Source organism: Antrostomus carolinensis, unplaced genomic scaffold (assembly GCF_000700745.2).
Source record: "Antrostomus carolinensis isolate BGI_N321 unplaced genomic scaffold, ASM70074v2 scaffold9480, whole genome shotgun sequence".
Classification (NCBI taxonomy): Eukaryota; Metazoa; Chordata; class Aves; order Caprimulgiformes; family Caprimulgidae; genus Antrostomus; species Antrostomus carolinensis.
In genome coordinates this window covers 56,685-67,220 of record NW_010289088.1, presented here as the reverse complement: position 1 = coordinate 67,220, position 10,536 = coordinate 56,685, and the positions used below count along the sequence as shown (strand labels likewise).

At 35.5% G+C, this 10,536-nt stretch overlaps 1 protein-coding gene across 1 annotated transcript in view; it reads left to right on the top strand.

The window, feature by feature from the left end:
- The first annotated feature begins 903 nt into the window (after nucleotides 1-903).
- The window catches only part of CRIM1 (cysteine rich transmembrane BMP regulator 1), a 61,820-nt gene continuing 52,187 nt past the window's right edge, over nucleotides 904-10,536 (top strand). The window contains exons 1-2 of the mRNA XM_010168894.1: nucleotides 904-1,081; nucleotides 5,631-5,828. Of these exons, the coding sequence (XP_010167196.1) occupies nucleotides 928-1,081; nucleotides 5,631-5,828 (352 nt within the window). The 5' untranslated portion in view covers nucleotides 904-927. The remainder of the gene's footprint in view (nucleotides 1,082-5,630; nucleotides 5,829-10,536) is intronic.

Sequence of the window (10,536 nt, the reverse complement as noted above, 5' to 3'; positions counted from 1 at the left end):
TCACTGTGGGGGTGGTCAGACACTGGAACACACTGCCCAAGGAACCTCCCTGGAATGCATGTGGATGCCCCCTCCCTGGAAGTGTTGAAGGCCAGGCTGGATGAGGCTTTGAGCAACCTGGTCTAGTGGAAGGTGTCCCTGCTGATGGCAAGGGGTTGGAACTAGATGATCTTTAACATCCCTTCCAATATACATTAGAGCTCGGATGTAGATGGAGGCATACAAGAAATAGTCTTCTTGTGTTTTCGAAACATTTAAAGTGATCACATAAATATTTATCACAGTTAAGGTTATTTTCTGTGGGGATTGTAGGTGCGAGCTGACTAGTACAGCTACAAGTTGCTTGAACTAAGAAGTATCCACTTCTGCTTAACAGATCATACAGTCACAAAATATATTTGTTGGGGTTTTTCTTAAACATGTCCCTATGGATCAGACAGCTTTAGAACAATTTATCCACCTGTGTACCGAGTCCTGCAGAAAAGAAGATTACACTTAAGAAACACCAGAAACTGTCTTAAAACAGAAAAATCTATTGCTTAATATGCTGAAATTTGAAGTAGCTTCTGGCTCATCGAGAATGGGAAATATTTAACACCTATGAAGAAATACCAGTGCCTTAATGTTTATTCAGTATTTTAATTTTTAAAATTGAGACTTTTAAGTGTAAATAATTGCTCTGAAAGTAATTTTGAACAGCATTTATTTTTTTTCCATTGTTGAAACAGACAATAAAATATACCATGTTCTTAAAAAAGAAGTATCTGAATTTAAAAAAGAAAGAAAAATCAGCTGTCTTATATCTGTTTTTGTCAGTAGCAGTATGAGTTTAACTGTTTCCCATTTATCAGTATCTGTAAAATACATTATTCTTTCCCCCTTCCCCTCCTTTTTTCAGAAGTGAAGCCAACTTGCATATTTAACAGCATGGAATATTATGATGGAGACATGTTTCGAATGGATGCTTGCCGTTTTTGTCGATGCCAAGGTGGAGTTTCTATTTGTTTCTCTGCCCAGTGTGGTGAGCTACACTGTGACAGGTACTATGTGCCGGAAGGAGAGTGCTGCCCAGTCTGTGAAGGTACAGTATTTTTTTAAATCCTGTTCACTTATTAATTCTGCTGCTTTTTTAAATTTGATTTTTCAATGCAAATGAGCAAACAAGTGCTCATTTTGTTCTTCTAAATTTTTCAGATTCTTCCTTAATTCAATTTATTTCTACATTTTCCCTGTTTGAGTATGCTGTCTTGTTTTTTGCGGTGCTTCTCTGATGTTGACACTCTGCCCTTTTTATATAGAGTTATTTGGGTTTCCTTTCCCTTCTGCATCAAAGCTTCCTCAGTCATGGTCAAGTGTGCAGTACTTTTTGTGAGGACTTCTTCCGAAAGGATGTAAGAAGCTGTTCCTAATTTCTGCACCAGGCATTTAGACAGGCTCCTCCAAAGCAGCAGTGGTGACCCTAAGACACATTTTCATTGCTTTCCAGCCTGCTTCTTCTAGGCTTGTTCAGTTCAGCTAGGGCAATGCATACACCTTCTCTACAATTAGGGCAAAGAAATGGGTCAGTAGTCTGACTTTCAATGTTTTACTCTTTCTCCTTTGCCCTGTTGACAATCTTCTCCTCTGCTTGTTAGGCCTGCAGTCCTCCTAAAAAGGGTTCTGTGGGAAATTTCACATTGACCCTCTTCCTTACACTAGAAAATATTTGTTACGTCTTCTGCCAGAATACAACCAGGATTCCAGCAGGGAGAGATGGGGCTGGGGCTCGACACTTGGGTCTTGTCCCTGCGAGGGTCAGATAATGGTCATGACATAGTCAGAGGCCTGTGAAGTACTCCTGGTCACTGTGTTTAAATGTGAACTTAGGAATGACTTCTCAATAAGCAAAATAAGCTGGAAATCATAAATATCCTCCTAAGAGGAATAAGCAAAATAAGCTGGAAATCATAAATATCCTCCTAAGAGGAAGGGAATCTATTCATTAATGTCACTTTCAAACACTTTGCAGTCTGCTTAATATCAATATTCCTGTAGTTCCTTGCAGGAGCAAATAAGCCAAAAGATCCATTGTAGCTGTGCTTCATTCCAAACAGAGAATTATGGAAGTAAAGAACCTCATAAAAATGTGTCTAAAAGAGGCAGTTATAAGAGTTGGACCTTCTCATTACAAGATCTAGTGAAGGATACGGTTTTGATGGCTTGTTTTGTTACAAACTATTGAAAGCTGTTTCAGAGATTAAGAAAACAAAATCTGGATAATGAAATATCAGGGTGATAAGGCAGAAAGTAAGAAGTGATTCTTTAAAGAATATTTGTATTTTTATATATTTTAGTGTATCAGTTTGTATCAAATAGGTTGTTACATAGTGTTCACATGTAGAGAAGTTGAAATACTGTAGGCTTAGGTATTGTAAAGAGATACTGGTCCATGTTCACCCTGTGTTTAAGATCTGGTCTAGATGTTAATTATTGACTACAGACAGGATGATAGACTTTTAGGTCTTTGCTGGTATAGTTGTGCCTATACTTTTAAGAACTTTCAAGCTGTGGGTTAAAAAAAAAAAAAAAAAAGATTCAGTGCTATACCATCATTTAATGACAGATTGAAAAAGTTTAGAGAAGGCATGTCTGATGTCGTGAAACACTTCCTGAGTAAGTGCAGATTCGCTCCTGAAGAAATTACTGTATGTTCTGCTGACTTTATAGAATATGTGAAATCTGTTTTTTTTATCATATAATTACTATTTTTCACATAAGTGAATATTCTGAAATTTGGCATTATGAAATTATTATGACAACATATATAGATACATAAGCAATGTATCCATATATCTGCTATATCTGGACTTTATATCAGTGCTTTCATACTCAGTTTTGGCTGCTGATTTTCTACATTGGACTTACAATTCTAGATATGTCCTTCATCCTCTTTGGTAATTTAAATATTCAGCTATCTTATGATTTATCAATTAATTGTTCTGACATATCATCATGCAATGTTAAAAGTTTATTTCTGCATTTTCACAACCTTTGAACCAAACTATCAGGAAAACCTGTTAACATTTCGAGTTTGATGGGTTTGTGTGTATTAGGAATGCAATGGAAATTTCTTCTGAAGACAAGTCCTTAGTACACTGAATAAAATGGATAATGATTTATAGTTATTGAGCAAAATCTTCTTTTTCAAGTAATGGCTGTGATTTAATTTGTGCCCAGCTCACTGAGAAGCCAAGTTACAGGGTCCTTCATCAAATCATCTGGAGCTGTTTGGCTTGCTTGTTTCTGTTAAGTGCTTTTCTGATAGGGCTTGTAGCACTAAATCACAGAAGTCTGATTTCTGACTTCTAAATGACTGGATGTTAAGATATATATTGTTTTTTTACTATAAATCTCTTTTGATTTAGTGGAATTCTTTTAGGTGAAGCTAGACAACTGGCTCCATAAATGTATTTTAATTTTCCTGGATCCTTTAAACGCTTAAAAAGATAAAAGAAAACACTGATCCCTTTCTAAATAATTCACATTATGTTTAGTGACACCTAAATTGATAAGGCAAGTCTTTTAAATGGGCAGAATGTATACTTAACAGTTTGCCCATTCATGCTTTTCTAGTTGGTGAAGAGATGGCATTTTTTTCTACCTGCTCTCTTTCTATTTGGTTATATCATGACTGAATTTCAAGGTGATATTTGTTTCCTACTGATGTTTTCTTGATTATAGTAATATAAAGAAATATAATGTTTTATTCTTTTCTGCAACAATTTTTAAATGACAGATGGTAAATTTGATGTGCATTGTGTAGTACAGGCACAAGCCCTTCTTGCTTTAGCTCCAGGAAGAATTCTTTCTCCACGTCCTTTAGGGTACCTCAGCATCAGGAATGTAGTTTGCTCGGCTCAATTTATAGCTTTAAACACTACTGACCTTTTAAGGATACCAGGAACTTTGTGTTTTGGCTTGCATAAAAGACTATTGCAAATAACACAAGTCTTATATGGCTTTTCTGTGCTTTCTCTGTGTTCCTCTGTCAATCAGAAACCTGTACATGAGTTGAATGATAAAATTAACTTCATTTCTTTGTGTATGATTTGACTTTTGACTAGGTCAAAATAGCTAAATACAGATGCAAGGTAATCCTAAAACATAAAAGGTGCAGAGTTAAGAGATTAGAAAACATTTTAATTTTTAAACGTATAATTTTCACATACACTTGTTTTTTATACTGGCTTAACCCATTTTGTTAAAATTGGGAATATCACTAAAATTCAGGATGGGAATGAATGCCAAGTAGAGGTAGAAGTTGTGCACAGTTTCACTCCAAATGTTCGGAGTTTGATACTGTCATAAAGTGATACAATGGGTTATAAGACAGCAGCTGTTAGCATTGCTACTGGTTTTATCCACACTTAAAATGCATTGCCTTCCTTCCAAAGAGGAGTGATTAAACTTCAGAGAAATATTCCCATTTTCATTTAGTCCTTTTTTCAATTTTGATAGGACTTTTCTCCCAAGTCCTTCAAACTTAATGCTTTTTGAAAATTGACTTACGAGTAAATGACTTGTGCTTATTTTGGTGTCTGCTATCTGATGTCTGCTAGAAACAATGCTTTTAGTTGTATTTATTGTTTTTAAAATATTGAATTGGCTTTAATATGTAATTTGTATTATTGCTTCCTTTGAAAATGTGACCTAATTACTGTGCATTATCAGATATTTAATTTGAATCCTAACAGTTATCTCTTTATTAGCCACCATGAAAAGTTGCATGCATTTGCATAATGCCTATTTTTTTATTATTAATATCAGTATCACTTTTTGCATTTCTGAAGAGTAAAACATTTTATTTCTGAAGAGTAAAAGCTGCTTTTATTTCAAGTAATGAATTAGTTTATAGAGTTGCATTGTTTATTTGCATGAAACTTGAGGAGAAATCCTCCATAAAGTATGTCCCCCAGAATTCTGTTATTTAAATAATTGAGTCTTAATTTGATTGCTAGCAGGTAAGTGGGTCTTGTGGCTTTTAAGGGGAAAAAGGTCCAACTGAAATAAAGTTGAAAACTGAGACAGATCATCTGTTCAGGAAAACTAGTGTGTCTCAAAAACTGTCATGAGATGTAACTTAAGGCAGTCTCCTTGTTCCAGCAGGAAATGTGCCAGAGGTCTCATCTTTGCTCATACTATAAAATAGTGGTGCAACACTGACACGAGTCATTCCAATGGTTCGTTGAGATGTTTTCAGTTTCCCTTAAATTTGTTGAGTCGCTACAAAAAATGGATTGATAGATCTAAGATCCATTTTGTTATAAAGAGGAAATAAAAAAATTAAGTCTCTTAATTGTTGCAAACAAAACTTGAGTTGAAATAGTTAAAAATAGAACACTGAATTTTTGGATGTTGAGTATAAGTTGACAACATTTTGACAACAAATTTCAATATTGAAATATCTGAGTTGTTTTCTATCTTATTTTATCACTGTATACCACAATGTGGTTCCTTCAGTGTTTGATAGTGGCTGCACTTAACCCTTTCTAGGTGATGTAAAATCACGGTATTGCAGTTATTCATACATAAAGTTCAGGTGAAAAAAGGAAAATAAAACTTCTTTTCTCTTGCAATTCCTCTTATTTCAGACCCAGTTTATCCAGTAAACAACCCTGCTGGCTGCTATGCCAATGGTCAGATCCAAGCTCACGGAGACCGCTGGCGAGAGGACGACTGCACTTTCTGCCAGTGCATCAATGGAGACCCGCACTGTGTTGCAACGGCCTGCGGGCAGAGCTGTCTAAATCCTGTCAAAGTCCCTGGCGAGTGCTGCCCGGTCTGTGAAGGTAAGATCAGTGTTTCCTCTATTATACTTCAGTCTGTCATGACTGCTGCTTACCTGGTAATTCCTGGTTTTACTTTAAAATTCTGGAGGATTTAAGCAGCTGGTACAGCATTGCCTGTGACTGAATAAACTAGTGAGCATGGTTTGACTATACCTGTATGTGGCAATGCCCAATACTCTTTTGGCCCAAAAGAATGTAGTAAGAGATCACTTACGATCAGCATTGTTCACTAATTTTTAGTTTTGCTTAAAGCTTATTAATAAATATAAGATATGTTAGAAAACCAAAATATCTATTGGCTGATATTACTGATAATTGGATTATTCTTGGTTTCTTATTCATCAGTGTCATTTAGTTATGACTAAAAATCTCTTTGCACTATATAGTTTGATATTGGACATAATTGTTGTATGAATAAAACATAATTATTTCAGTGAAACTTACAAAAGATTATATTCTTGGGGAGATAGATCAATGTTTAGAATTTAAAATGCAGCTTTCATTACCTTGTGGAAGTGTGTGTGTGTGTGTGTGTGTGTGTATATATATATATATATATATATATATCTTGTACAAATGACTTTTTAACTTAACTATATGGAAATGCTTGCCCAGCCTGGCAATGGAAACGTGAAGATTTGCAAACTGAGACATTAAAATAATTAATAACAATAATAATAATAATAACTGTATATATATGTGTACGTTCAGAGTTGCTTTTTATGGAGTAAATTTTCATCATGAAAAACACCTGATTGCTAAATTTAGGAATGGTTAATCTAGACCAGTATTCAGAGCCATCTTCCCAGTGTACAAACACTTGTGGGCACTCAGTAAGCTGCCACGTACATTTTTCCTGTTCCATCTCTGATAGAACAAAATGAATTTTGTGTAACTGCATGTGTCTCAGGGCCCTTCTGGGGTTGCAGTATCCATCCAAGTCCACTGGGATACTGTCTAGCAGCATGAAGATTTCTTGCAGGTACTCTTTCATTACAAAATTCACATCACAAAATATGAAGATGATGTCTGATAAAGAGTTGCTACTTGCACTGAATTAATTTTATGATGAGGAAGCAGGTTAACTGCTTTTAAACCCCAATGGTCCCCTCGTGATGGATGTCAGAGAGTAGGTGTTGTCACCTCAGTTATTTAGTGTGTATGTGAGCAAGCTTGGCAAGGTAGTACAGAGAGAGAGGTTGATGGAAGCATTTTCAATATGTTGAGGGTTTTTTTTTTTTCCTCCAGTGAGAGAAGGATAGACAAATGTCTCTGTTTTCCTGTTCCAGATTGGAGAAAATGGATGAGAGATAATTAAATCAAATGCTTATCTATATCAGAGTGAGATAATTATGATGAACTGTGGGAAGCAAACCCAGGGTAGAGCGTAGGCTTCCATTGCTCATTACTAAAGGTTGCCACATAGCCAAGCTGGTGCTTCATTAGTGTACCACACTAATGCCTCTACAGTGCTTTCAGCACACAAGTTAGCTCGTCTGGAGTATGTTAAGGTAATTCCATGCTATAACATGTTTTTACTTTTAAAAGCAGAAGTAGCTAAAAACTGCTTAAGTCCGTAAAAGTTGTTTTGTTGTTGTTGGGGGGATGCCTAAATTATACTTACGATACAAATTATGTCAAATAGATCAAGACTGACACAGTAGCACTATGGAATCACTATTTAAATGAGATTCTTGTAATCTTAACTATATTTTAGTAGAAAATAATCTGACTTTTTATTTTGTTTGTCCTGTTAGCCAGCAATTAGTGGAAGTAGTTTTAGTTTTCATGCCAGGAGGGAATTTGAGCATACTCAAGTACCAGTGGTCAGAGGATACCTGAAAACACACTTGAATACTCTCTTCTTTCTTCCCTTCCCTCCCTCACAGCAAGCAAAACCAAACAAAACAGAGTATTATACTCTGTAATGCCAAGTTACTTAATTTCAGGAATTTAGATTTGAGAATATTTCAGGGATCAAAAATCGTGATTGTTAAAACTCAGCAGTGAACTCAGGTGCTAGAATTCAAGATATAAAAGCTATAGTTTTCAAGAAGCAGCTTTGCATGATTTTATGAGAAATTACTTCAACATCTGAGGCTTAAGAACTTAACTTGCAATAATAACAAATAAAAAAATCCATGTGAAATGAATGAGTCAAGGGTACCAGTAAACTTCTTGAAGTTATGTTTTAAGGCATCAAACAAGCTCAAAGCTGCTAAGCCTTGTGAGTCAGCAGCCTGCATAAAAAGATTTACATATATTAGAAATCAAGGTATTATGAGATTGGAAATTTGTTAATTACGGAGACTTTTGTGTCTTTCTGAATCTGTTAACATTTTTCTTTGAAGCTTGCATTAGGAAAATCCCAGAACATTATAAAAAAAATAGTAATCTGTTAGATGCTGGCTGTCTGCATACTGTGCATTTTTAAATTATTTTTGAAAAAAAGTAAATGCGTGAGCTGATGGCAGCAGGGACTTGTGCATTAACCATAGACTTATGGCCCACCTCCAAGGTCAGATAGCATTATGTGTCTTGAAACTTAAATCTGAGATTAATAGTGTTTCTACTTGGAGTTTGCATGGGTAGTAAAAAATACTGTCTGCTTTCTTTGCAGTACAGCTATTGCTTCCTAACCCGCTAGGCAAGGGGCTACTTAGACTTCTGTTCTCTGGTTTTCTCCTTGGAGTAGGACTGAACTGGGAAAGTATGCTGTGTGAAGACAGACCTTAAAAACGTTGCTTCCTTTGCACATCTTACTGTCCTGAATTTTGGTTATATAGTTTTAATGACAACATGGTCCCATGTGAAATGCTGTTTTGTTCCTGTCGTCACCCAGCCAGCTGGCATGTCTGTTCCAGTTAGCCAGGTAGACTGCATGGGATGGTGCTCCTTCCCCTTTTTAATCAGCTTCTCACTCATTTTCCTGACAGTCATTTCTATTTACGAGGTTCTGCTTCTGATAGTGCGTCATCAGTGACCTGCACAGTTGGTGGGCTCAAGGGAGAAGAAAGTCCTGGCTGGGAAGTTGGCTGACAAATCAATCCCTTGATTTTAATGTTACTAATGAAAAAGATGTGCAATATGTTTAGTGAAGACTGCAAACAATAAAATACACTCCAGGCACAGTTTTTCCTCAGAGGAATTAAAAACCTTCAGTGTCAGCCATATGATGCTTTTCTGCATACTGCCCCATTAAATCTGCATATCTGTAGCTTAACCTTAGTTTTGCAGTTTAGCATATGAGCAGAAGCATCAACTGAATGGAAGCTCAAACATAACTAATGTTGCACTAATAGCTTAAACCCGCTATCCTGTGATCCTGTGCTCTCCAGTCTGTTCTTTTTTCCCATCCTTCTGCATCTCCTATTTGCTACTGTTCAGAATAGAAAACCAAAATTCATATCTTGTGTGTGCTAAGTTCTGAGATCGCTGACATTATAGAGTATCTCATTTTGAACTATGCAAGTTATTCAAGAAAGGAATTCAAGGCAGAAAGCAGCATAACTTAGTGGTAAGTTCAGTAAATGTGCAAAATTAATGTAGACTTAGCACATGATTTTGAGATAGTAGTTTACTAGTGATTGCAAGGATAAACATACCTCATTTTATACTTTTCTTTTGAATGTCTTCCAGTTCTCGCTCACAACTCATGCTGTAAAATGTTCAATACATAGAGAATATACCATAGTGGAATTATGGGGGTTTTGTAGATTATTTTAGAATGACAGTATATAGTAATTCCAAAGTTGTATTATATTATTTCGTCATGAATATATGTTACTTTTCTGCTCTTACATGTATGGTATGTTACATTTCTTAAGCTATAGCTCTTACTTTTTGCAGTAACTGCTTCACTTTTTTGGGACTAGTGCAGAATGTAAGAAACAATTATTTTTCTTCTAGAATCTTAATTATACTGCAGCTCTAAAGCAGGAAGAAAACCAACGCCTGTTGAAAACTTTTTATTATTTTTGTCAATTTAGTTGCTCATGAATCAATTCAAGCCCATATTTCCATTTAAAAAGAGGCATCAGATCAAGAAAAATAAGGAAGAGACTTTGTATGCTTATCAGTATTTTTAAGTATAAATTTATTTCTCATCAGAGTTTTGTTTATATGTAAAAAAAGATCCAGCTTGCCACCAGCTAGCTTAAATTCTGTGAACTTACTTTAAATTGGTCAGATATTTTCTGTTTAGTATGTGAAGCAAAATATCCAAAGATGTTTCTGTCACTTTTATTGGTTTTTTGAATGCTGAAGGATAGAGTCATTTGAGACTTGAGACTGATGGACAAAACCTAATCAAATCTGCCTGTGGGTCTGGCCTGACTGGGACTCATCCAGAGTAAATGGTTATTAGGATCAGTCACTTCTGTCTTCCCTAGTCTGTCTTCAGTCTAAATGCTGTTGCACTTAGAATTCTGCCAATTCAGTTATTTCCTGTATGTTTTATAGTCAGTTTCAATGAAAGGAAATATCTATTCCCATAGATAAGTTTACATTCCTGCAGCTACATAAGGATAAAATTGTTCTTGGATTACATTTTAAAAAAATTTTACAGTCAGCCAATCAAAGATAATGTAGCAGAAATTCTGTGAACACAAATTCTTGAAATATAAGCACAATGTCAGCACACAAAGGTATTCAGCCTATGAACACAGTAAATTCAGACTGAAGCAGAACATTCTCACTCCCTCATGAA